Source organism: Mauremys mutica, chromosome 20 (genome assembly GCF_020497125.1).
Source record: "Mauremys mutica isolate MM-2020 ecotype Southern chromosome 20, ASM2049712v1, whole genome shotgun sequence".
Lineage (NCBI taxonomy): Eukaryota > Metazoa > Chordata > Testudines > Geoemydidae > Mauremys > Mauremys mutica.
In genome coordinates, this window is record NC_059091.1 from 4334709 (window position 1) to 4361177 (window position 26469).

A 26469-nucleotide genomic window follows, 5' to 3' on the forward strand; every position below is an offset into this window, starting at 1 on the left:
GGGGCAGCCTGGGAGTTGTAGTCTGGGGGCGGATGTGGGGCTGGAGGGGATCACGTGGGGCTGGGGTGCAGGGTCGGGGAGGGGGAGATGTGGGGCTGCAGTGTGGGTTTCGGAGGGGCTGGGGTGTGGGACTGTGGTGTTGGACTGGAGGGGGTATGTGGGGCTGGGGTGCAGGGTCGGGGCAGTATGTGGGGCGGGGTGTGGGGCTGCAGATAGGGAGATGTGGGGCTGTGGTGTTGGGCTGGATGAGGGTATGTGGGGCTGTGGTGTGGGGCTGCAGGGGGTATGTGGGGCTGTGGTGTGGGGCTGGAGGGGGGGTCCATGGGGCTGGTGTGGGGCTGGAGAGGGGGGTGTGGGCCACGTGGGTTGGGGATGCAGGTATGTTTGGGTGGAGGGTGGCGGTGAGGGGTGGGGGTATATAGTGTAGGGTGGATTGGGGGAAGGGGTCTGTAACAGGTGCAGTATTTGGGATCGGGGTGTTGGAGTGGGGAGAAGGTTTAGGGGCATTAGGTGGGGCTAGGAAAGAAAGTTTGACTGTGTGGGGATGGTGGCCATGAGGCGCAGAGGGAGGGAAGTTGGTGCGGGGCTGGAGAGTGTAGGAAAGGGGGTTGGTAAAGGATTGTGGGGTGGGCAGGAGGGGTCTGTGATTGGCATGGGCCGGGGTTGTGCCAGGCTGGCTGGAGAAGAGCCATGGGGTGGATCTGAGGAGGGGGCGGCAGTGCGGGGGGGAGATTGGGACTAGGGAGGCTGTCAGGACCTGGGGAAAATGCTGCTGTATTCACATCCTGGGAACCACCGTGAAAGTGGGGCTCAGCACCACCCCCATTGGAGCTTTATTGGGATGCCCCCCGTGCAATAGCAGCTGTGGCACCGGGGTGCCTGCAAAGGCCCCGTTCTCGCCTTCCTCCCCCAGAAAAACATCCCAAACCCTGTTACACCAAACTGACCCTGTAGCCAGTGGCACCATCTCCCGGCCTGGTCATTGCGCCAAGCTGCCAGCTGCTGCTGCTGGACCTGGATGGAGGAGACGGGGCTGAGCCTGCCTTCGAACTGGGCCCTTTGGAGAGGCCTGCCTGGGCTGGGTATAGCAACCACTCTGGATTGTACCCGCCCTGGGTCTCAGCACCCCATTCTCTGCCGTACTCTGCGTCCCACTGATTGCAACTGGGCTTCTCGGGGCTCTGCCTCTTCGGACACCGAGCTCTTGCTGCCAGTCCCAGGGCAAATCCTATCTCATCTCTCCACCCCAAATCTGTCTGTCCCATACCTCCCCCGTCTCATCTATCAATCCTGGGACCCATTAATCATTGTGGTGTCTGCGCTCCCCTTTGCTCGGTACCCTTCCCTCTTCCACAAGGCGGGTGGGGGTTATTTCATTGGTTGCTTTTGTAGCAGAAGGGAAGGCTTTGCCAGCTGGTTCCTTCTGATCCCAAATCTCATCTTCCAGTCCCTGCCTCTTCACTCCAGGTTTTTTGCACTGTACCCCCGGGAGGGCGGGGGGGGGGGGCGCAGCAGGGGGGCCGAGTGCCTTGCAATATTAGAAAGCAAACAAAGAACCACCTGGTCCCCTCTCTCTCCACCAGTCAGCGGGGCCTGGGATGGGGGCAGCGGGAACTGGACTGTACCAAGACAAAGCTCTGAGGTGAAGTGCAGAAACTGCTAGAATTGGGAGTTCAGGCCACCAGCTCCCTACACGATCGATCCCCCGTGGGTCCTCCCACAGCTGCGTTTCGCCGTAGAGGTTGCAATGCAAAGCCCAGCTCTCGCTAGGGTGACCAGACAGCAAGTGTGAAAAATTGGGATGCGGGGTGGGGGGGGGGGGTAATAGGAGCCTATATAAGAAAAAGACCCAAAATTCGGGACTGTCCCTATACAATTGGGACAGCCGGTCACCCTAAGCTTTCCTGCCTTTTTGCGGATTGATTCCCATCCGCACCCCTGACTTCCTTCCTGCCCCCATGTTGCTGACAAACTGCCATGAAAGTGACTCAGCATCTTCAGGCCTCCTGCATGTCACAGACCCTGCAGACTCAAACCCAGACCCCCGGGGGGGCCTGTAAGTGGCAGATCCATTGGGTGACCCCTCCCCCCCCCCCCGAAGCCAAGCCTGTACCCAAACGCAGCATCCGGCTCAGCTCCACTGGCTCTGGCTCAGGGCCTGCCCCGTATTGTAGCTGCTGGTTCCTCAGGTTTCAGCATGACTCGGATTCCTGCAGCTTCCCCACCCGGCTTCCAGTAAAAGGATGCAGCAGCTCGGCTCGCTGGGTCTCCATATCCCACAGGCTGGCGACACCCTTTGCTGACTGGCTCAGAGGTGTTTCGTTTTGAAGACAAAGAACTATGAGTTCTCCTAATGCCTTTCCCTTGGTCTGCCAGGGGGCAAAGGTTCCCTGTCTTAATTTTGCCCCTTTATTCTTAAAGATGATCTCTTGGGCGCCCTCCATGCTTCCTTGGCCCCCTGGGGGATTGTCCTGTGCCTGGTTTAGGGAAAGTACATTGTCCTCCTTCCCACGGTATCTGAGTTTAATCCACATGCCCCTGAGAGGCAGGGCAGGACTATTATCCCCATTGTACAGATGGGGAAACTGAGGCATGGCATGGCTACCCGACTTGCTCAGGGAGTCTGTGCTGAAGCAGGGCCCTGAATTCAGGTCTCCTGACCCACCGGACCATCCCTCCTTCCTAATGTGCCCCTTTATCTGTCAGCTGGCCAAGTTACACGCATTCCTCTCCTCTGACCCCTGCCCATAAACGAACCCCTCCAGCCCCCGATCGTCCTTACTGCTCCTCTCTGAACTCCCCCAAAGAACTGTAGCTCATCTGAGCTTACACATGTGTACACAGAGACACACATGCCGACACAGACACATTAATGTACACACAGACATGCATGCACACACGGAAACACACGTACACAGAGACATGCATGCTCACACAGATAAATGAGCGCACACATGGACACACATGGACACAGAAACAGGGATGCACATGGACATGTGAAACCACACACAGACACATGCACACAGAGACACGCAGGCACACATGGACACGTGAATGTACACACCGACACATGAATGCACACACGGACACAGGTGTACACAGAGACGCATGCACACACGGACACGTGACTGGCACACATGGACACACACATGCACACAGACACACGGGTGCACACACAAATACACATGTGTGTGCACAAACATGCAGACACGCACACCCACACGTGTACACACATGCCCGCACACATACATGCATGTCCACACACACACGTACACGAGGCCCCAGGTTTTTCCAAGGCCCTCAGCCCCTTTTCTGCCCGGTGCTAACAAGGACGCAGCATGATCAGCCCCACTGAGAAGGCCCAGAGCTGGCTGAAGTGAAGCCCCGAAAGCTGAGGCTGCTCTTGGAGCTGTGTCTGTATCCGGCCGGCCTCAGGCTTCAGCCCTGGAATTTGGCTTCCTTCGCCCTTTGTCTCCCTTAAAGCAGCAGCTAAGCAAGGGAGGGGGGAGTCCGCATGCCAGGTCCTTGGCACAGCTCCAGCAAAGTCAACCGCTGCCCGGCGGCATCAGCTGGCCCAGAGGGGGATTCTCGGGGCTCATTGAGCGTTTAAGGCCGGAAGGGACCATTCGATCATCTGAGCTCCTGGACAGCCCAGTCTGGAGAATGCCTCCCGGCGACCCCTGCCCTGAGCCAGGGAACTTCCAGCTGGCTCAAGCACCTCCGGATGGTGGGACCCGCTGACGGCCTCCCTTGGCACTCGCCGGGTTGCCCTGGTGCCCAAGGCCAGGAGCAGAGAGGAAGGGCTGGCTGTGGGCCTGTGGGTGCCCAGGGACCCCGCCAGGGCTGCTTGGTTCCCTCGTGCCCGGTCCCCGTCTGACATGTGCAGCTTCTGCCCAGCTAAGCGGCCTCCAGGCCGAGTGTGGGAGGGAGGAAGGTTGGGCTCCTGCATGACTCTCGGTCCCAGGCCCCCCTCTTGAGCTCAGCCCCCCCATCCTCCCAGTGCTGGGACACCTTGGGATCAAGGGAGGGTGGGTCTGCTGGTTAGAGTCAGGACTCCTGGGTTCTCTCCCCAGCTCTGGGAGGGGAGTGGGATCCAGCGGTCAGAGCAGGGGGCTGGGAGCCAGGACTCCTGGGTTCTCTCCCCAGCTCTGGGAGGGGAGTGGGATCCAGCGGTCAGAGCAGGGGGCTGGGAGCCAGGACTCCTGGGTTCTCTCCCCAGCTCTGGGAGGGGAGTGGGATCCAGCGGTCAGAGCAGGGGGCTGGGAGCCAGGACTCCTGGGTTCTCTCCCCAGCTCTGGGAGGGGAGTGGGGTCCAGCGGTCAGAGCAGGGGGCTGGGGAGCCAGGACTCCTGGGTTCTCTCCCCAGCTCTGGGAGGGGAGTGGGGTCCAGCGGTCAGAGCAGGGGGCTGGGAGCCAGGACTCCTGGGTTCTCTCCCCACCTCTGGGAGGGGCTCTGGGATCCAGGACTCCTGGGTTCACTGGGTGCCCATGGGTGATTCACTCGCCCTCTACTTTCTCCCTCCCCACCATGGGTCCGGTGCTGGTTGCCCCAGCAGGTTGCCAGTCTCAGCGCCCAAGACCCCCCCGTAAAGCGGGCTGGGGGCAGGGCGGCATTTCCTCAGCCTGGCCTTCAGGACCCAGCGGTCTGGGGTCGGGAGCGGGAACAAAGGGACGGAGGCGGGCGGGAGCCTGGGGCCAGGGCAGGGGGCGCGGGCCTGGCTCCAGAGACCCCTCCCCCGGCCTCTGGCTCCCAGCCGGGCCCTGCCACCTTAAGCGATCCGGGCCGCTCCACCTTAAGGGCTGGCGCCGCGGCTAAGCCCAGCCCGGTGCTTGCGGCGGGCGCCGGGGCTGGCGCAGGAGCGGGACCCGGACCCGGCGCGGCTCACACGGGCGAGGCGAGGCCGGACCAGCGGGAGCGTCTCCAGCAGCTGCCCCCCAGCACCCGCCTCGCGCAGCAGGCAGAGACCGAGCAGGATCCCCAGCGCCCCCCCCCAGTGCCAGCCCAGCGCCCCACGGCCCTGCGCCCCTCCAGTGCCAGCCCAGCGCCCCACGGCCCCTCCAGTGCCAGCCCAGCGCCCCACGGCCCCTCCAGTGCCAGCCCAGCGCCCCACAGCCCTGCGCCCCCCCAGTGCCAGCCCAGCGCCCCTCGGCCCCCCCAGTGCCAGCCCAGCGCCCCTCGGCCCAGCGCCCCCCCCAGTGCCAGCCCAGCACCCCTCGGCCCAGCGCCTCCCCAGTGCCCCCCAGCACCCCACGGCCCCCCCAGTGCCAGCCCAGCGCCCCACGGCCCTGCGCCCCCCAGCCCAGCGCCCAGCATGGCCGAGCCCAGCACCGAATGCAGCATCAAGGTGCTGTGCCGATTCCGGCCCCTGAACCAGGCGGAGATCCTGCGAGGGGACAAATTCATCCCCCTCTTCCAAGGGGACGACAGCGTCATCCTCGGGGTAAGTCCCCCCCCCCCGCCGGTGCGCCCCCCCCACTCCCAACTTCCCTCCCCCCGCTGCGGCATCGGCCCCGGGCGGGGGGAAGGGGGCCCCCGTGCCCAGCGCACAAAGAGCTGGGGAGTTGTGGGGGGTCCCCCCAGCCCCCCCAAAGCTCTGTCAGCCCGAACTCTGCGGCTGTCGGGGAGGGGGTGGCAGGTGGCGGTGTGGGGGGGGTGTATTGCGGATCCTCCATCCCAGCGGAGGCAACTGGGTGTGGCCAGCAGGGCTGGGGATTTGGCTACTGGTGTGTGACCCATAGAAAATAGGAATCGCTGGCTTCCACCACCCCCCCCCCGGATGGGGACAACCCCCCTTGCATCCAGCCCCTCCAGCAGCCTCATCCCCCCCCTTCTGTCCGTCTGTCTCTCCCTAGCGACCTTGCGAGGGTGAAAGGTGAAAGCCCCACCCTGCTCGGGGACAGGCCTGCAGCCCCGGTGCCCCTGCGGGGCTGGCAGAGCCGGGGCGAGGGGGGGCCAATGGTGCAGGTCGTGCGGGGGGTGCAGGTTGTTTACTTCAAGGTGTCCACGCCCCTGCCGCGCTCTGTCCGCGGCTGCCCGCCTGGCTGGGTGGTCGGGGAGCCCGGGATCCCGGCCTCCGTAGGCCGGGCGAGGGCAGAGCAGGGCCCCGGGCCCCGGGGTGGGGTTGTCAAAATCAGCCCCTTGGTCTAGCCAAGAGTGAGGGTCGTGCCTAGCAGGGTCTGGTATTGGGATGGGTGTTACAGACGCTCCAGCTGAGATGGGGCCCCCCCCCGCCCCCGTCGCACTGGGGCAGACCCTGACCGTGATCAGGGGCCTGCCCCCGTCAGACCGGGCGCTGCAGGGACAGAGTGAGAGACAGTCCCTGCCTCCCAGAGCTCCCAGGCTAAGTAGACAAGAGGTTGAAAGGGAAACTGAGTCACCGAGCAGGGGAGGGGAACCCAAGGGCAGGGGCAGAGCTGGGGTTAGAGGCCAGCTGTCCTGCAGCCCAGTTGAGTGCTCTAGCCACTAGACCACGCTGCCTCCCATAGCCTGCATCCCCCAGTCTGGCCCTTTCACCCCCCACCCCCACCCCGCTGTCTGGCCGGAGCTGGGGGGCGTCTGTGCCGAGCGAAGGCAGGCGCCCGCACTTTTCTCCTCCCGGCATAAAGGCCCTTTCCTGTCTGTCCACGCGCCCAGCAGCGATGCCACCCGCCGGCCCTGTGGCTCTGTCAGCCCCGCAGCGCCTCCCCTCCATTGTGCCCGGCTCCAGACAACAACAGGACGGTCATTCCCCTCCCCCCATCGCCTGCTCTCCTTCCCGTCTGAGGCTGGGGAATGGCGGGGGCAGGGGGGCGGTGGGGAACCCACCGGAGCCCACGGAGTCCCCTCGGCGGGGGCCGTGCTGGCAGCTGGGGAGGGGAAGCTCTCTGGGTAGGGATTAGGCCGCGGCTCCTGGATTAACGAGCTTGATTGGTGCCCGCCCTGCAGCAGCTGGTCCCGCAGCTGGTCCCGAATCCCCCCTCCCCCCGCTCACTGCGGGGTCGCAGGCTCCCACCGGGCTTAGGGCCCCCGGGGGTTTGCATGGGGCCTGCGGTGGGGGAGGGAGGTTGAGGCAAGGCGGAGCGGTTCAGGGAGGCCGCCTGCGGGGCACCGCTGGGTGGCACCGCTGGCACAAGGGGTTTCTTAGCCAAGCAGGGGGGGTTGGGGGGGCGGGCTCCTGGAGGCCTGAGTGACGGGGGAGCGGGGCCGCGGGCTAGACTGGGTGTTGGGGAGGGCTCCTCGGTGGGGGCGGGTACGGCTCGGCCCTGTCTGTGTGGCGTTCCAAGGGCACAAGTGGGATGAGTTTGCTGGGCCTTGGCCAAGTTTCCCGTTCAGGCACGTCACCGCTTCCCCTCTGGGCTTGGCTTCGTTGGCATCTCTGCCCTGGAGTGAGCCAGACTGCGGGAGAAAGGGGCATGGGCAGGGGAGCCCAGGGCTGGGCTAAGAGGGGCTGCGGGTCGGGAGTGAGGGGCACCGGCAGAGCTGGGGGGGCAGCAGGCACGGCACCTACCCAGCTCTGTGCCTGGCTCCTGGATCAATAATGGCCCGTGTCTCTCTTGAACTGGGGGTGGGATCTGGCCCCTCCAAGAGGTCGGTCAGTCCCCTGGCTCTTGGGTCCCCAACCCCCCCCACACGGGCATCCCAGCCCTGCCCCCCACGCCGTGTGGGGAGCTGCCGTCCTGTCTTGGCACAGCTGGGCCTGGGCTGGGGCGTCTCCAGCACCTGGACAGCTCCCGGCGCCTGCCTGGCCTGCTGCCTCCTCCTCCAGTGGGGGAGATGGACCGGAGCCTGTCTGAGGCCTGTGTGTCCCATGCGGACCGGGGTGGGGGTGGGCACAGGCCTCACTCAGGAGGCCAAGACACCTCCCCATGCTGTCTCACCCCCCCTCCCCACATGGTACTTGTAGGGGGGTCCCTTCGGCCTGGGAGGGGGGAGCTCATTCCTATTGAATGTTGCCAACCCCCCAGCCCTCTCCCAGCTGGCGCCCTGCCAGCCCCCTCCCCCCCGGTTAACAATGCTGCAGGGGGGGGCTGTCTTGGCTCCGGGTAATGGGCTGGGGCTGGGGGGGGTTGGATGGGGGGCAGGTGCTCTCCCCCCCAGGGGGTGTCGAGCCACCGTCCCACGCCCCATTCCTGCTTCTGGGTCTGGAGCTTCATTCCCCCCCAGCACCCAGGGGCTTTACCGGGGGGGGGGCATCCCTGAGATCCTGGCTGTGACCCCTCCCCCCATGTTCTGCTCTGGCAGGACACCCTGACTCTGGTGCTCCCAGCCTGGCGGGAGCCCCCAGCCCCCAGCGGTGGGCACAGGCCGGGGGCAGCAGGCCAGGAAACAAGCCTCCCTGCTGGGCCTGGCAGTGGGAGAAGCAGCTGCTGGGGGGGGGGGAGGGGGGATGCTCTATCTCTGTGTGTTGGCACCAGTCTCACCCCCTCAGTGCCGGGGGGTGGGCTCGGCCTGGGGGCCTGGGGGCTGAACCCTCCGGGAGGGGGTGGGGGTCTCTGCCTGGGGACTGACCCACCCCATTTGCTTCCCCCCAGGGCAAGCCCTACGTCTTCGACCGCGTCTTCCCACCCAACACCACCCAGGAGCAGGTGTACCATGCCTGCGCCATGCAGATCGTCAAGGGTGAGCAGGGGCGGGGCGGGGGGAGAGACTGGAGTTTAGCAGTGTGGGGAGGATGGGGGGGGCAGATCCAGGCTGCAGGGGGCGGTGCAGGGTGAGGAGGGGCTGGGGGGCAGTGGGAGTGAGGATGGGGTGGGTGCGGGGGGAAGGGGAGGGGAGTGTGGGGGCAGGGGCCCTTGCTTACCCCCGTCTCTTGTAGATGTGCTGGCCGGGTACAATGGCACCATCTTCGCCTACGGGCAGACGTCGTCTGGGAAGACCCACACCATGGAGGTGAGACAGGCGGGGCAGGGTGATGCCCCCCGGGGCGAGGTGCTGGGGTGGGGGTGGGGGCTCAGTTAGCCCCTTGGCCGCCCCTAAAAGCTGCCGGGAGGGAGGGTTCTGGAGGTGGGCCCCCTCCCCAGGGAGACTGGGCCCCACGGCTGACCCCCCCCTTGCCCCCAGGGGAAGCTGCACGACCCCCAGCTGATGGGCATCATCCCGCGCATCGCCCGCGACATCTTCAACCACATCTACGCCATGGATGAGAACCTGGAGTTCCACATCAAGGTCAGGGGGGGCCTCTGGGGTCAGGGCTGGGTGGGGCGCTGGGGTGGGAGCTGTGGAGGATGGGGTCCGGGGGGCTCTGGGGTGGGAGCTGTAGGGGAGGAGGTTCAGGGGGGCTCTGGGGTGGGAGTCGGGATCGGCGCCATGGGGGGGCCTCTGGAGTCAGAGCCGTGGGCAGGGGGGCCTCCGGGATTGGTGCTGATGGGAGACTGGGGGGATTTGAAGAGGGTCTCAGATTGGGGTGGGGGGCAGCACTGGGGATCTCTGGAGTGGAAGAGGATGGGGAGGTTTATGGGGGCCTGAGGGAGCTGCAGGGGGTGATCCTGGGGGTCCCTATGGGCTCAGCTCCCCCCTCCCCCCCCCCCGTCTGTGCTCACGTGGATCCATCTCGCTCTTTCCCAGGTTTCTTACTTTGAAATTTACCTGGACAAAATCCGGGACCTGCTGGATGGTGAGTGATGCCCCCAGGAGAGTGGGGGAGGGGGGCACAGATGGGGTCACCGAGGGGGTCGGGGGGTGCAGAGGGGGCTGCTATTTCTGCTTCCTGAGTGGCTGAGCTGGGGGAGCAGGCCAGGGGGTGCTATTGGGGGCCCTGTGTGATCCCCAGCCCCTGCTGCCTCCCACCTCCAAGGGCCCCTCCCTGATCCCCCAGCCCCCGCTGCCCCCCACCCCTGGGCCCTCCCCCCCACCATTCCAGCTCAGTCTTTTCTTTCTCCAGTGACCAAGACCAACCTGTCGGTGCATGAGGACAAGAACCGGGTTCCCTACGTCAAGGTGAGGGGGAGGGGTCCCCTCGTGTGGGGAAGTGGGGGGGGGCTGTGGAGGGGTGGGGAAGGGGACCTGGGCAGCACCCAGAGGGTTGGAAGAGAATCACCTGCTGCATGAGGGGGAGTGGGGGCGGGGAGCTGTGGGGAGCAGAGCGGAGGACCCCTGTGGGGGCTGTGGGGTAGGGTGAGGAGCCCCCAGTGTGAGATGGGGGCCAGAGGAGGGGCCGTGGGGGGGGGCGTCGTGGCGGTGGGGGGTGAGGAGCCCCCCATGTGAAGCTGTGGGGGTGGAGGACTGGGGGGGTTGACGGCCCCCCTGTGTGAGGCTTTCGGGGAGGGCCACCCTGAGGGAGGCTGTGGGGGTGGAGGGGTAAGGACCCCCCCCCACCCCTGAGGCTGACCCCCCCCCGTCCCCCCCGCAGGGCTGCACCGAGCGCTTTGTCTCCAGCCCAGAGGAGATCCTGGACGTGATCGACGAGGGCAAATCCAACCGCCACGTGGCTGTCACCAGTGAGCAGCTGGGGCACCAGCTTGGGGGGTGGGCAGGTGCCCTGGGGCCAGGCCCTGGCCTGGGGTCACCATCAGCCCTGGCCCCCAGGACTGGGGAGTGGCGGGGCTGGGCGAGCGGAGGGGAGCTGGGGCCCTGCTGACTCGGGGCTGGGCAATGGCACACGGTGCCCAGGGTGGGGGCTCTGTGCCCGGGGGGGGGGCTGGTGCCAGCAGGCCTCCCACCCCTGCGTCTCCCCCCCCCAGACATGAACGAGCACAGCTCCCGGAGCCACAGCATCTTCCTCATCAACATCAAGCAGGAGAACATGGAGACGGAGCAGAAGCTCAGTGGAAAACTCTACCTGGTGGACCTGGCTGGCAGCGAGAAGGTGCCAGGGACCGGGGGGAGAGGGGGCAGGCAGAGTGTCCGGGGGTGGGCAGGGCTGGGACCCCCCCCTCCACGGGTCCTCCAGAGGCACCGCCCCACCCTGCTTTGGGATCTCTGCCCGGACGCCTGGGTCCCGGGGGAGAAGGCCCTGCTCCCACGGGGCTCCTGGCTCATCACTGCAGCCGAGACCCCTCTGGGAGGGCAACGCCCGGCAGTGGGTTGGGAGTCCCCCCCCCACCCCAGTAACCGAGCCCCGCTCTGCCGGCAGGTCAGCAAGACGGGGGCCGAAGGGGCCGTGCTGGACGAGGCCAAGAACATCAACAAGTCGCTGTCTGCCCTGGGCAACGTCATCTCGGCCCTGGCTGAGGGGACGGTGAGAGACTCCCCCCCGCCCGGGCTCCTGGGGGTGGGTGGGATCCCCCTGCCCCCCACCCCAGAGCTGGAGTTCGGGGTCTCCCTCTCCTCCAACCCTGACAGGCTCCTCCCCCTTCTCCTCACCTCCTCTGGGGGACCTGAGCCTGGCTACCTCCTCTGCCCTGGGCATCCCTCCCCCATAGGGCACCCGTCCCACCCCCACCAGCCCCTCTGTGCCCCAGGGTGCCCCTCCCCTTCCAGGACACCCCTCCCATAACCTCCCCTCTGTGCCCCTCCTGCCTCCCACCTGCCCCGAGGTGCCCCCACGATGTTCCGGGGGGACCCAGGGTGTCAGGGGCGACTCACTCCCACCTGCTCGCAGCCTGAGAGCGCCCTGGCTGTGCCCGCCGGGGGAGACCCGCCCAGGCCCTGCCGGCCGCTGGTGGCCCACATGCTCGGCTGTGGGCTCCACGAGCCCGCCTTGCCCTCTGCAGGCTGGCGAGTCCCCCGGCCACAGGGAGCGCCCACCGGGGTCAGAAACCAGTTACAGACCCTTCCCGCTTCGTCCCAGCGCCCCCCTAACTCCCCGCCCGCGCCCCTTGCAGAAGAGCTACGTGCCCTATCGGGACAGCAAGATGACGCGGATCCTGCAGGACTCGCTGGGCGGGAACTGCCGCACCACCATGTTCATCTGCTGCTCGCCCTGCAGCTACAACGACGCCGAGACCAAGTCCACCCTCATGTTCGGCCAACGGTACCGGAACAGTGCCCGTGGCGCTGCCCGTCTGCTACCCCGGGGGTCCCTCTCCCTCTGGTGCCAGCCGGTGCCCGTCTGCTACCCCGGGGGTCCCCCTCCCTCTGGTGCCAGCCGGTGCCCATCTGCTACCCTGGGGGTCCCCCTCCCTCTGGTGCCAGCCGGTGCCCGTCTGCTACCCTGGGGGTCCCCCTCCCTCTGGTGCCAGCCGGTGCCCGTCTGCTACCCTGGGGGTCCCCCTCCCTCTGGTGCCAGCCGGCGCCCGTCTGCTACCCCGGGGGTCCCCGCTCCCTCTGGTGCCAGCCGGCGCCCGTCTGCTACCCCGGGGGTCCCCCTCCCTCTGGTGCCAGCCGGCGCCCGTCTGCTACCCCTGGGGTCCCCCTCCCTCTGGTGCCAGCTGGTGCCCGTCTGCTACCCTGGGGGTCCCCCTCCCTCTGGTGCCAGCCGGCGCCTGTCTGCTACCCCGGGGGTCCCCGCTCCCTCTGGTGCCAGCCGGCGCCCGTCTGCTACCCCGGGGGTCCCCCTCCCTCTGGTGCCAGCTGGTGCCCGTCTGCTACCCTGGGGGTCCCCCTCCCTCTGGTGCCAGCCGGCGCCTGTCTGCTACCCCGGGGGTCCCCGCTCCCTCTGGTGCCAGCCGGCGCCCGTCTGCTACCCCGGGGGTCCCCCTCCCTCTGGTGCCAGCTGGTGCCCGTCTGCTACCCCGGGGGTCCCCGCTCCCTCTGGTGCCAGCCGGCGCCCGTCTGCTACCCCGGGGGTCCCCCTCCCTCTGGTGCCAGCCGGCGCCCGTCTGCTACCCCGGGGGTCCCCCTCCCTCTGGTGCCAGCCGGCGCCCGTCTGCTACCCTGGGGGTCCCCCTCCCTCTGGTGCCAGCCGGCGCCCGTCTGCTACCCCGGGGGTCCCCGCTCCCTCTGGTGCCAGCCGGCGCCCATCTGCTACCCTGGGGGGGTCTCCCTGCTCGCTGGGCCCGCAGGCCCCCTCCCTGAGGGGCCACCCGCTGCCCACCCGCTACCCCTGGTGCAATTCCCCCACCCTCCTGTGTGTGCTGGGCTCTGGCACTGTGAATCCCCCTGGGGAGGGGCCGGGAGCAGCAGGCTGGATTCCCACCCCCACCCCCCCGCAGCCGGTCACAGTCACCCCCGACCTGGAAGGGAGCCTGGAGTGGCCCTAAATCCTCTCAGGAGCTGCCAGGGCAGGAGCCGGGAGAGGCTGAGGGCTGGTCTGGGGTCGCTTGGTTCCCCATGTTGCGGAGTCCCGGATCCAGGGGGTGGGCAGAGCCGTGGGGGGAGAACCAGAGGGGGTGCTAGGAGGAGTTCAGGGGAAACCCCAGCTGGAGAGATCATTGCGGCTTGGGGATCGACTCCCCGGGGGGCTCTGGGGCAGGGCTGGGGGGTGGGCTGGTTCGTGGGCCCCATGTGAAAGGGGCCTCCGCCCCCCGCCTCCCCTCCAGGGCCAAGACCATCAAGAACACGGCGTCGGTGAACCTGGAGCTGACGGCCGAGCAGTGGAAGAAGAAGTATGAGAAGGAGAAGGAGAAGAACAAGACGCTGAAGGAGACGATCGGGAAGCTGGAGGCTGAGCTGAGCCGCTGGAGGAACGGTGAGGCCGGGCCGGGGGACCCAGGCATCCGGGTGGGGAGGGGGAGCTGACCCTGCTGCTGGAGGAATGGTGAGGCCGGGCCGGGGGACCCAGGCATCCGGGTGGGGAGGGGGAGCGGCCCCTGCTGCTGGAGGAACGGTGAGGCCAGGCCGGGGGACCCAGGCATCCGGGTGGGGAGGGGGAGCTGACCCTGCTGCTGGAGGAACGGTGAGGCCGGGCCGGGGGACCCAGGCATCCGGGTGGGGAGGGGAGCTGACCCTGCTGCTGGAGGAACGGTGAGGCCGGGCCGGGGGACCCAGGCATCCGGGTGGGGAGGGGAGCTGACCCTGTCCTGTGGGGAGAAAGCTTCGCTCTCCAGGGCTGAGTTTCTGGCCATCCCTGGGGGCCGGTGGAGTGGTCCCTGTTGTCCCTGTTTTGGCTTCAGGGGGTTACCCTGCCCCCCCGTACCCTCCCCAGGGGAGAATGTGCCGGAGACGGAGCAGCTGAGCGAGGAGGAGAAGCCAGCGCCCGACACCTGTGACGAGACGCCCGTCAACGACAACGCCTCGTCCATCGTCATCCGCATCTCCGAGGAGGAACGGCACAAGTACGAGGAGGAGATCCGCAAACTGTACAAGCAGCTGGACGACAAGGTCAGCCAGGGTGCTGCCCCCCCCAGTGCCCGCTGCCCCCCCAGTGCCCGCTCCCCGTCCCATTGCTCCCCATTACTGTGGCCAGCCCCCTCCATTCCTGCAGCCCCAGGAGATGTGAGGGGACACACAGACCTCTGGGTGCACTGTGCCCCGCCCCGGGCTCCCACTTCAGGCTTACCAAGACCTCCACCCCAAACCTGCCAGCCAGTACAGGCCAGAGAGCCCCCCTGCCTGACACCTCCATGTTTCCAGCCCCAGCTCTGTCCTCTGAGCCCAGGGGTGCCGCGCAGCAGATCGGGGGGTGCCCATGGGGCGGATGGTTCTGACCCTCCTCCCATCCCTTTCCCCCCCCCCCACAGGACGACGAGATCAACCAGCAGAGCCAGCTGATGGAGAAGCTCTCGCAGCAGATGCTGGAGCAGGAGGAGGTGAGAGGCCAGGGGGTCCCGGGAGGGGGCTGGACCCCAGGGGAGCCCCCTCTTCTCCTGGCGGGGGCGCTTGCCTGGGGCTCCCTGCCTGACCGGCTGTGCCCCCCCCCCCCCAGCTGCTGGTGTCGACGCGTGGGGACAACGAGAAGGTGCAGCGGGAGCTGGGCCGGCTGCAGGCGGAGAACGACTCGGCCAAGGAGGAGGTGCGCGAGGTGCTGCAGGCGCTGGAGGAGCTGGCGCTCAACTACGACCAGAAGGCGCAGGAGGCGGAGGAGAAGGGGCAGCAGAACCAGCTGCTGGTGGACGAGCTCTCCCAGAAAGTGGTGAGCGGGCGGCGCCGGAGGGGGGCTGAGGGGGGGGGGCTGATCCGGGGCTAACCCAGGCTGGGCCCTGAGCCGCTCCCCCCTCCCCCCCCCAGAGCACCCTGCTGGCCCTAGAGACGGAGCTGCAGCGGCTGCAGGAGTTCGGCGCCCGCCAGCGCAAGCGCGTGGCCGAGGTGCTCAACGGGCTCATGAAGGACCTGAGCGAATTCAGCGTCATCGTGGGCAACGGGGAGATCAAGCTGGTGAGAGGGGGCGGGGGGCAGGGAGGGGGTGGGGTGGGGTGGGAGGGAGGGAGGCGAATGGAGGAGGGGGCAGAGGGCGGCTCTCAGCGGGGTGGGGGATGAACTGGGTGGGAGAAGGGGGGATGGACGGGGCGGCTCTCGGTGGGGTGGGGGAAGGGGAAGGGAGGGGGATCGGGGTGGGGAAGGGGGCCGGGGTGGGGATGGGGACGGGGGGCGGCTCTCAGTGGGGTGGGGGAAGGGGGGCGGCTCTCAGCTCCCTGCCCCCCCCAGCCGGTGGAGATCAGCGGGGCCATCGAGGAGGAGTTCACGGTCGCCCGGCTCTACATCAGCAAGATCAAGGCGGAGGTGAAGGGGGTGGTGAAGCGCTGCCGCCAGCTGGAGGCGCTGCAGGTCGAGTGCCAGCGGAAGATGGCCGTGACGGGCCGGGAGCTGGCCGCCTGCCAGCTGCTCATCTCCCAGGTGAGGGGCGGGAGCCGCGGGACGGCAGAATGGGGGTGGGTAGGAGCTGTGGGCTGGCTCCTGGGTTTGGGGCTGGGTGTGATGGCAATGGGGGTGGGGCTGAGGACGGATGTGATGGGGCCGTGGGGTTGGGGCTGGGTGGGATGGGGATGGGGGGCCGGATGGGATGGGGATGGGGGGTCAGGGCCGGGTGGGATGGGGCTGAGGGCAGATTCAATGGGGCCGGGGCCGTGGGGCTGCCCGCAAGCTCAGCCCCCCCTCCCCGCAGCACGAGGCCAAGATCCGGTCGCTGAGCGAGTACATGCACAGCGTGGAGCTGAAGAAGCGGCACCTGGAGGAGTCGTACGACTCGCTGAGCGAGGAGCTGGCCAAGCTGCAGGCCCAAGGTGGGTGTGGGGGTCCTGCCCCTCCTGGGCTGGGGGCTGTGGGGCGGGGTGCCGGGGTCCCCCTAACCCTCTGCTGCTGGCCCTGCAGAGACCGTGCACGAGGCAGCCCGGAAGGACCAGGAGCAGGATCTGATCCAGGACGCTGACGAGGTCAAGGTGTGTGGGGGCGGGCAGAGCCGGAGCTCTCTGGGGGGAGGCTCTGTGCCCTCTGCTGGGGGGATGGCAGGGGTCTCTGTGCCGGGGACGGGCTCTCTTCCCCCCACCTGCGTTTGCCCCTCACCCTTCCCCACTCACCAGAGGAGCAGAATATTGGAGGGGGGGCAGGGCGGTGAGGAATCTGGGGCCCTAGGATGGGGGGGGGGATGGGGAGCCCAGTGGGGGGAAATCTAGGGCCTGTTCGGCGGGGTGGGGGCAGCGAGCTTGGCTAGGCAGTCTAGGACCCCCAGGCAGGGTGGGGACGGGGGGCCCGGTGTGGGGGATATGGGGCCCCAAGGGCAGGATGGGGGGCCTGGCGGAGGGGGATGTGGGGAGCCCGGTGGGGTGGTCTGGGGCCCCCGGGGGTGGGTTGGGGGGATGTGGGGCCCCCGGCGGGGTCCGTCTCTAACCGTGGCCCTTGTGGCGCAGAGGGCCCTGGAGCTGCAGCTGGAGGGGCACCGGGAAGCCCACCACAAGCAGCTGGCCCGGCTGCGTGACGAGATCAACGAGAAGCAGAAGGTCATCGACGAGCTGAAGGAGTGAGTGACCCCCCCCCGGCCTCCAGACACCCTGCAGGGGGAGCGGGGGGGGGTCCCGGATGGGGCAGGGGCTCAGGATCAAGGGGGGGCCGGATGGTGCCCTGAGCCCCCCAGCCCTGACTGCGCCTGTCTCTGTCCCGCCGCAGCCTGAACCAGAAGCTGCAGCTGGAGCTGGAGCAGCTCCGGGCCGACTACGAGAAACTCAAGAACGAGGAGCAGGAGAAAACCATCAAACTGCAGGAGCTGACGTGAGGCCCCCCCCCCCCCGACACACCTTGCTGCAGCCCCCCTCCCCCCAGTCCCGGGGCTGAGATTCCAGCCCATGTGCAGCCCATTCAGCCCCCCTAGTCCCAGGACCGGCTCCAACCCCAGGGGGGAATGTGGGGCCTGACCCCCGTCTCCTCTGCCCTCCCCCAGATTTCTGTACGAGCGCCACGAGCAGTCGAAGCAGGATCTCAAGGGGCTGGAAGAGACTGTCGTAAGTATTGGGGAGCTCCCCAAAGCGGGGGGGCGGGGGTGAGGGGCGAAACCTGCCCTGACCTCAGCTCCGTCTGTCTGTCTCTGCCCCAGGCCCGGGAACTCCAGACCCTCCACAACCTGCGCAAGCTTTTTGTTCAAGACGTCACGACTCGAGTCAAGAAAGTGAGTGGAGTCCAGCCTGGCTGAGCCCTGCCCCCGGCCATGCCCCCCGAGCCGGTGCCAGGCCCCCCGGCCCCGGTCCTGCCCCGCCTCTGCCCCCCGAGCCGGTGCCGGGCCCCCCGGCCCCAGTCCTGCCCTGCCTCTGTCCCCCGAGCCGGTGCCAGGCCCCCCGGCCCCAGTCCTGCCCTGCCTCTGTCCCCCGAGCCGGTGCCGGGCCCCCCGGCCCCAGTCCTGCCCTGCCTCTGTCCCCCAAGCCTGTGCCAGGACCCCCATCCACAGCCCTGCCCCAACCTTCCTGGGCCGGTGCCAGTCCTGGCTTCCCCAGTCCTGTGCCCCGCTGAGCTGGTGCCAGCCCCCCCCCCCACGAACTCCCCCCTGCCAGCTTCACCATGTGTCCATGCTTCACCCCGGTGCCCCCCTCCCTGTGCCCCCCAGAGCGCAGAGATGGAACCCGAGGACAGTGGGGGGGCCCATTCTCAGAAGCAGAAGATTTCCTTTCTTGAGAACAACCTGGAGCAGCTTACAAAGGTTCACAAACAGGTAGGGGGGGGCCAAGCGCCTGGGTTGGGGGGCAGCTGGCGCAGGAGTGGGGGCTGGAACGAAGCCAGCGTGGAGGGGTGGGGAGGGCTCAGCTGGACCTGGCTGGGGTGGGGGGTACTCGCCGTGAGCGGGGTGCCCGAGGGCACCGAGTGGGCTGTGCAGACTGGCAGGGGACATGCCCCCTGCCCTGGGGGTACAATCTCTGTGCCACTGCCTGGCACCGGGCAGGCCCATTGGGGGGCTGGAGGGAGGTCACAGGACCCCACCTCCCCGTTGGCATCGTCTGTTTTTATTTTCTGATCCATGTGTGTTGTGCACTGCTCACGAACCTCCATGCCCATCCTGAGCCGCCCTCCCCTGCTGCCCAGCTTGGGCTGACCCCCCCAGTCCATTCCCCCCCCGCCCCCCCGCCCCAAACAGTGCTGCCAGTGCCCTGACCCCACCAGCCCCTGGCTGGGTCTGACCCCGGCTAGTGCCGTCTGCAGCCACCTCTTCTGGGGCACCCCCCACCCTGGGGCCTTAGAGCGACCATCACCGCGGCGCCTGGGCTGAGAACGCCAGACTCATCACCACCTGTCATGCACTCTGGGGTGGAGGAGCTGCTCCCGGAGGGGGCGCCCCGCCGGGGAGATCAGGCAACGCTCCCCGCCTGGCTCCCCTATGAGAGGCCCCCTTCCCGGTGGTGGGGGGCAGGGGGGCTGTCTGGGCGGGCTGGCACTGGGGTGCATGGGAGCGGATCCTGGGAAGTGCATGCCCAGCTCCCAGAGCGGGGAGCACGAATGTGGGCTTTGGCCGTGTTTTCCCCCCCCAGCTCTGCCTTGACTCCCATCCCTGTCAGCCCCCGCCTAGGCCTCTCCCTCCCCCACACCCCGTCTGGCTCTGCCTAGCCCCCTCCTCTCCCCCCCAGCCCTGACATGTGCCCGTCTCCATCCATTCTCGATATCTCTCCAGCTCCCCCTCCCGTGGTGCCTTGGCGTCCCGTCCCCCGCGTCCCTGCACTGGGGGAGGGGGCATATCTCCCCGTCATGGCGGAGAGGGTGTCAGGCTGCTGCCGCACAGCAGGGGGCACCTTCCTGGTCCCCTGTGCCCCCGAGGGGCTGAGTCCCGGGTGTGGGGGGGGGGGTAGCACAGCGCCATGGGGGAGGGGGTGCAGCCACTGGCCCAGGCTGAGCATAAGCTGGCCCTGCCCATGGAGCCCGCCCCAGTCTCCTGCCCGCTGCTGCTGGGCACCCGGGGCCCGTGGGAGGCAGATGGGGTGCGGGAGCTGCCCCCAGGTGCCGCGCTGTGTTGAGTCACTGCTCTGTGTCCCCTTTCGCTGCCTCTCCCTAGCTGGATCTCTGGGTCTCCAAGGTACCGTACCCCCCCCCACCCGCCTGCTCCCTCGCCGGGCAGGCAGGGCTGGGCCGGGCAGGAAATGTTTGCAGAGCTCACCCGAGGGTTCAGACGTGGCACCTCCCTCCCTCCTGAAAACCTCCCCTTCCCCGGCCGCAGTCGGGACAGTCTCTCCGTGCCAGGGACAGGGCCTGCCAGGCGCCTGGGCACTTTCCCTCCCCTGGCAGCAGCCCTGAGTGCCCCTTTCTCCCTGTTCCCCAGGGGGCAGGGGCAGCACCCGGGATGGGCCATGCAGGATAGGGAGGGTCTGTGCCTCCTCCCTATGGGCACCCCTCAGGCAGGCCGGGCTGGGCCCTCACGAGGTAAATAGTCGTGTCTGCCAGGGGTCTGTTCCGGGCCCCGTCCTATTCAACAGATTCATAACTGAGCTGGAAAAAGGAGTAGACACGGAGGTGGGAAAACTTGCAGCTGATACAAAACTACTCAGGATAGTTAAGTCCCGGGCAGACTGCGAAGGGCTACAAAAGGATCTCGCAAAACGGGGTGACTGGGCAACAAAATGGAGGATGAAATTCAATGTTGATAAATGCAAAGTAACGCACATTGGAAAACATCATCCCGACTCTACATCTGAAATGACGCGATCTCAATTAGCTGTTACCATTCAAGAAAGAGTCGCTGTGGATTGTTCTCTGAAAACATCCACTCCAGGTGCAGCGGCAGGTCAACAAAGCGAACAGAATGTTGGGAATCGTTAAGAAAGGGACAGATAATCAGACAGAAAATATCATGTGGCCTCTCTATAAATCCATGGTAACGCCCACATCTTGAATGCTGCGTGCAGATGTGGTTGCTCCATCTCAAAAAAAGATATATTGGAATTGGAAAAGGTTCAGAAAAGGGCAACAAAAATGACTAGGGGTCTGGAACGGCTTCTGTATGAGGAGAGATTAATAAGACTGGGACTTTTCAGCTTGGAAAAGAGACGGCTGAGGGGGGGATATGATAGAGGTCTATAAAATCATGACTGGTGTGGAGAAAGTAGATAAGGAAGTGTAATTTACTCCTTCTCATAAACACAAGAAGTAGGGGTCCCCAAATAAAATTAATAGGCTGCAGGTTTAAAACAGACAAAAGGACGTATTTCTTCACATAACACCCAGTCAACCTGTGGAACTCCTTGCCACAGGATGTTGTGAAGACCAAGACTATAACAGGGATCAATAAAGAACTCGATAAGCTCATAGAGGACAGGTCCATCAGTGGCTATTAGCCAGGCTGAGCAGGGAAGGTGTCCCTAGCCTCTGTTTGCCGGAAGCTGGGAATGGGCGACAGGGGATGGATCACGTGATGATTCCCTGATCTGTTCATTCCCTCTGGGGCACCCGGCATTGGCCGCTGTCGGCAGACAGGACACTGGGCTGGATGGACCTTTGCTCTGACCCCGTATGGCCGCTCTTATGTTCTCTGCGGCGTGATCTCAAACACTTTCCTGCCCGCCCCTCGCCCGCGGCGGCTGTGCCAGACGGCGACTGTCCCTCTCCACCCTGCTGCAGCTTGCCTCCCGCTTCCACGCTCCCCTCTGCCACGCGCTCGGCTTCTGCTCTCCCGCCACCGCTGCCGCCTGCATGCCACACGCCTGGCGGCACGGCCTGCTGGGGGCTTGTGCCTGGCGGAGCTGGGGGGCGGGGGGGTCGGCCTGGAGACGGTAGGTACCTGGCCCCCACCTCCCTGTGGGCCCCGCGGCTGCCCCGCGGCCCTCCAGCCTTTCAGCCAATGTGTGCCCTGCGCCATGCAGCCTCGAGTCTGGCTCCACATGGCGGGGGCAAGGAAAGGGGCATGAATTTGGCCAAGTCTCCATGGGCACAGGAGAGAGAGCGCCAATGGGGAGGCGGCCCATGCCCCTAGACAGGGGGCATGACCCCCATGCCCTTCCCCATGCTGCCCCCCTTGCCAAAGGGGTCCCGACCTCAACACGCTAGCAGGGCCGAGAGAAGGAGGGCAGGTTGCTGGAGACCCCGGCCCTCTGCAAGGCCCCCTCCCTAGAGCCACCGGTCACAGCTCCCACCACCGCTCTGTCAGCTGCCCTCTGCGTGGGAATCCCGGTTCCCCATCGCTCCCCGGTGCAAGTGACGGAGCACGGGGATGAATTGATCTGTGGAACTGCCTGCCTCAGGAGGCCGCTGAGGCGGAGAGCTTAGGGGGCTTCAGAGCTAGGAGCAGGGGGTGCATGAGCACATCCCAGAGATGGAGTGAGAGGGGCTGCAAACCCCCCAGCCCCAAACTGATGGGGTGGGGGTCTCCCCCCAGGGCAGGTGACCCCTTAGCCTGCTTCTGGGGGGTGCTGGGTCCTTTCCCTGGGGCGGAGGGGCAGGAGACGAGGCGAGATGTGCCGTGGCTCCCTGCATAGGGTGGGGTGGGAGCTGGCTGCTTCCTCGGGTGTGGGGGGGGGAAGGACTCCGGGGGGGCTCTTGTCTCGCCTCCGCCGACACCCCCTTGTCTCTCCGGCGCCCCCAGCTGGTTCGTGACAATGCAGATCTGCGCTGTGAGCTTCCTAAGCTGGAGAAGCGGCTTCGGGCTACGGCTGAGAGAGTTAAGGCCCTGGAGGGTGCACTGAGGGAGGCCAAGGAGGGGGCCATGAAGGACAAGCGACGCTACCAGCAGGAGGTCGACCGCATCAAGGAGGCCGTGCGCTACAAGAACTCCTCCAAGCGGGCCCACTCGGCGCAGATCGGTGAGCCCCCCCCCCCCCCCCCCCCGGGCTCAGTGGGGTCCGTGCAGATGGGGGCAGGGCATTGGCCTTCTCAGGGCACTGCCAGACCCTCGAGCCAGCATGGCATAACCCCCCCCCCGGTTCTCTGGGGGCCTGTCTCAATGCCCCATCTGCACTGGGGGGTCCCAGGGGCCCAGGGGCCGTGATTCAATGGCGGTTTCTTCCTTTCAGCCAAGCCGGTGCGGCCGGGGCACTACCCGGCCTCGCCCACCAACCCCTACGGCGCCCGCAACTCCGACTGCGTCAGCTACACCAACAGCCTCTTCCAGAACTACCAGGCGGCCTACGGGCAGGGCTCCGCCCCAGATGCCTAGTGAGTGCTGGGGACGGGGAACCCCCGACGGGGGGGCTGCCACGCATCTGCCCACCCCCTCCCGCAGGTCTACCCTGCCCTCTGGGGCCCGTAGCCTGGCCTCAGCCCGACCAGCTGCCCTGTCGGGTGCCGGTTACAGAGGAGTCAGGCTGTGAGCCTGGCATGGATCCCAACCCATAGCGGGGGTGGGCACTACCAGCCCTTGGGGCAGGGATCCCCCATTTGTCACCCCTGGCGTGTGGGGCCCAGGGCTGCCGGTCCCTGGGCCGTGGCCCCCCACGAGCGGCTGTCCGTGCTGCGGTTCTGACGGCTCCGTCTGTCTGGGTCTCCCCTTGCTCAGTTTTGCCAACTCCTCGTCCAGCAGCGGCACAGGCTCCTCCAGCGGCCCCCTGGCCCCCTACCAGAAGCTGAGTGTGGATAATGGTGAGAGGGGCCCAGCCTGCGTGGGGGTGGGGGGCACTGGGGGGGGGGAGACGGGAGCTTGGAGCCTTTGGATGCGTCGGCTTCAGCTGGGCGGAGCGGCTGGGCGGAGGCTGCTGCTGGGGAGTGGGTGGCTGAGGCTGGGGAGGGACGGGGCCGGAGGTGGCCATCTGCTGGGGACCAGAACCTGCAGCCCATCAGAGATCCCCTGATAGCCAGGGCCCATCCTGGGAGAACATCCCAGGGCCCCTACCCTCAGGGGACCCCTCTATGGGGCTGGCTGCCAGGATGATGGGGGGGCCGGGCCTCCCCCTGACGCTGCACTTTCCTTTCCATGTCTGCCGGGCTGCAGGGAACGCCACAGACATCAACGATAACAGGTGAGGCCGGGGGCCCCCGCGGGGGGGCTGGGGCCTGGCTCAGGGAGTGGCCAGCAACCCACAGGGCGAGGTTGGAACCGGGCATCCCCCAGCGAAGGGGCATCCCAGGGAGGGCATCGTCCACACCCCAGACAGCCCTGGGTTCAGGCCGTCTGCCCCGGGGTTGGAGCAGCCGGGCCCTGGCCTGGGGAGGGGGTTGGCACGGGGGGGGGGAGGGAAGGGGCCTCCCGGGGCACAGCTGGGGGCAGAGCTAAGCCCCCTCTCTGCCCGCAGAAGTGAGCTGCCCTGCAGCTGCCAGGCTGATGAACAAGCCAAGCTGTTCCCCCTTCACCAGGAGACAGCAGCCAGCTAATAGCGCAGCTGGTGAGTGCCCCGCCCTGCCGGGTACCGCTCGGACCCGCCCCTCCCGCCCTGCCGGGTACCGCCCGGCCCCGCACCCCCCGCCCGGCCAGGCACCGCCCGGCCCTGCACCCCCCACCCGGCCGGGTACTGCCCCACGGGCCTCTGTCCCTGCACCCCCCGCCCGGCTGGGTACTGCCCGGCCCTGCATCCCCCGCCCTGCCAGGTACCGCCCCACCCTGCGGGCCTCTGTCCCTGCATCCCCCGCCCGGTTGGGTACTGCCCCATGGGCCTCTGCCCCTCCCCCGCCATGCTGGGTACCGCCCTGCCCCACCCTGCCAGGTACTGTCCCACGGGCCTCTGCTCCTGCCCCCGCCCCCCCGCTGGGTACTGCCCTGCCCCACTGGCCTCTGCCCCTACCCCCATTAGGGATTCCTTGCTGTCTGCATCCTCCCAGGGGAACCCCCCCATTGCACCTGGCCCCCACCCCCTGCCGTAGCGCTGTCGCTGCCCCCCAAAGCCTTTCAGTATCGCGTGCGCCACCTTCCCACAGCCCCCCAGTGCCATGGTGGCACTGCCCCGCCAGCCCCCCGATATCGTGCCTGCACCCTTGGGTGCCTTCCCCTCCTGTCTCTCGCACTAACCCTCCCCCATTGTGTGTCGCCCTGGGGGTCCTACCATGAAAACTGCTGGGGGGTTGCCCCTCCTCCTCCTGCCCCCAGGTCAAGCCGGCCTTCCCCAGCACCCCGTTAGCTGGTGGGCAGGACCCCTGCCTGGCACAGCGCTGACGGGTGAACAACGCTCAGCCTGTGGCAGGTCCCTGCTGTCTGGGGCAGCCTGAGATCTCACCCCCTCCCCTCTTCTCTTGTAGTTTCTAACTGGGCTGGAGGCCTCTGCTCAGCATGCTGCTCTCTGGCTTCCCGGGGCCTCTCTACTAACCCCCGTCTGTCCGTCCCTCCGTCCGTCCGCGCGTCTGCCTGTCCTGCTCTCTCGTCTCCTGTGTCGTTCCCCAGCTGCTGCACTTGCTGTCTCGCTCTCTCTCTGTCCTTGCAAGCTCCTTGGTGTCATAGCTTGCCCGTCCGGCCCGGATCCGGCCTGCCTGGGGCTGGCGCTCCGGCCGGGCTCGGCCAAGGAGCCAGCGCGGTGGCACCTCCGGCTCGGCCCGACCCACCTTGATTTTAAAATGCCTTAAGCAGACACCACGAGGAATGTCCGGCATCGAACCCAGCCCCCCCGGGACAAGCCCCTCTGCACCCCGCAGAGAGGGGGGTATTAGCCATTTCACCCCACATCCCCTCAGCCGCCGTCCAGCCCTGGGCTCCCAGAGCCCGTGGCACCCCCGGGCGCTGCCCTTCCCCCTGAGGCAGAGGGGCGCCCTACGCGTAACCAGCAGCAGGGCCGCCTGGCCAGGCCCTGGGAACCTGCTCTCTCATCTCAAGGGGTGAGCGGCCCCCTGGTTCCCAGCCTGCCGTCCCGCTGGGATGGAAGGGGCCCCGCAGCGCATCCAGGTCAGTGCCTCAGGCTCTTCCCTCTGTCCCCATCCCCCCCAAGCTCGCCCAGCTGCCAGCACTGCCCCGGCCCAGCCTGGCATCCGGACTTGGGGCTGCAGCGGCTGCCGAGTGGCCGGCCGGCCCTTGCACCCGTAGCCGTGCTGGGGAGACGGCTGCTCGCCCCAGGCTGAGTCCCGGCCTCGCCCAGCGTCAGACTAACCCCCGGCGAGCCCGGGTCCCCAGCACAACCGCAGGGCGGCCGGCTCAGCTCTCGTGCCCAGAGGGGGGTGGCTCCTGCGCAGGGCAGAGGTACCTGTGCTGGCGCTCGGGGCTGCACTCTGCATCCTGCCCCCAGGAGGAGTCCTACCCCCATGGTGCTGGGCCCCTTCCTGCTCCGGGAACCCGTCTCCTCCTTAGCCTCGCTGCCCAGGCTACTGATCCCGGGGTGTGCGCGCCCCGATCGTCTCCTCTGGGTGCCTTCCAGATCAAGGTGGGCTCCCCTCAGAGCTCGCAGGTGGGGGGGCTTTGGGGGCAGAGGCGCTATGCTAGAAAATGGGGGGGACGCTGCCACGGCTGTGAAATCTGCCTGGGGGCTTTGCCCCTCCTCCTCGATGGCCATTATACAGCTTAGCCTACAGGGGCCGGGCGTTCTGCCCGGTGCTGTTCTGGACAAACCGAAGCTGCTAAACCCACCTCGGTGTCTTTTTTTCCTGGGCCGGCAGGCGGCCGCCTCTAGCTTGTGTGTGTGTGTCCCCTCCCCCCCCCTTCTCCCGTCGCCCCGGCCGCTACGCCCAGAGCAGAGCAGGCCGGGGGGACCCTCGGCCCAACGTCGGGGTCACTCTGCCCCACTCCTGCGAGGCGGGAACACGCAGGCCCCGCCCGCTCCCCCTCTGCTCACATCACACCAAAATGTTGCATGTTGGAGTAAAAAGTGTTTATTTAAGAAAATCAATAAAGAGATGAGAATGAGCGAGCGCCCTGGTGTCTGGGGACTGCGGGGGAGCAGCGGGCACGGGACAGGGGCAAGAAACTCCAGTGGGCAGGCAACGTCCTTCAGTCTCAGGTTTGTGCAGCACCTTGCACAGCGGCATGGTCCACAACGGGGGCTCCTCCATGGGACGGGGCTGGGAATAACCTTTGCCAGCCCATGGGCCTGTTATCCTGCCTTGACCTGCGAGGTGGGAGCTAGCTGGGCAGGGGACTTTTGAGGATTGAAGAATAGGGAAATGTAACATCTCTCCCCTCACACACATCCTCGGGTTGGGCATGAAAGCTTTCTCCTGAAGGCGGTAGGGTGGGTGGGTGGGTGGGAGGGAAGAAACCTGGTGGCCAGAAAAGCCAACCCTTGGCAGGCCAAAGCTAGGACAGAACTGACCTCCTGCCCCTCGACTGGCCCTGAGCCTGGCCCCTCCCAGCCCGCACTTTACAGCTATTTCGCTTTGTACATCAAAGAACCCCAGAGCCAGCTGCAGCCTCCCAGGCAGGAGCAACCCTTGTGTGGTAGAAGAGCCGTTAGCCTGGCTCTGAGCACAACCCCTCCTGCCAATTTTGT

At 67.0% G+C, this 26469-nt stretch overlaps 1 protein-coding gene across 1 annotated transcript; it reads left to right on the top strand.

Annotated features, from left to right (window-relative positions):
• The first annotated feature begins 5245 nt into the window (after positions 1–5245).
• On the top strand, positions 5246–25885 carry KIF5A (kinesin family member 5A). The gene is made up of 29 exons (XM_044995698.1): positions 5246–5441; positions 8512–8599; positions 8796–8869; positions 9041–9145; positions 9545–9593; positions 9861–9916; positions 10329–10416; positions 10660–10784; positions 11052–11156; positions 11743–11891; positions 13339–13487; positions 13944–14119; positions 14479–14547; positions 14664–14870; positions 14966–15112; positions 15383–15571; positions 15840–15957; positions 16046–16113; positions 16582–16691; positions 16838–16939; positions 17109–17169; positions 17262–17333; positions 17766–17870; positions 21720–21936; positions 22147–22288; positions 22629–22711; positions 23061–23088; positions 23362–23451; positions 24299–25885. The coding sequence occupies exons 1-28, from the start codon at positions 5313–5315 to the stop codon at positions 23438–23440; spliced, it is 3090 nt and encodes a 1029-aa protein (XP_044851633.1). The 5' UTR covers positions 5246–5312; the 3' UTR covers positions 23441–23451; positions 24299–25885.
• Positions 25886–26469: the final 584 nt, after the last annotated feature.

What these genes read in the sequence shown, in the direction of transcription:
- KIF5A (XM_044995698.1), top strand. Translation starts at nt 5,313, where the DNA reads ATGGCCGAGCCCAGCACCGAATGCAGCATCAAGGTGCTGTGCCGATTC. An exon ending in CGCCATGCAGATCGTCAAGG is followed by an intron (nt 8,600 to 8,795) that starts GTGAGCAGGGGC and finishes CGTCTCTTGTAG; the next exon opens with ATGTGCTGGCCGGGTACAAT. An exon ending in TCACGACTCGAGTCAAGAAA is followed by an intron (nt 17,334 to 17,765) that starts GTGAGTGGAGTC and finishes TGTGCCCCCCAG; the next exon opens with AGCGCAGAGATGGAACCCGA.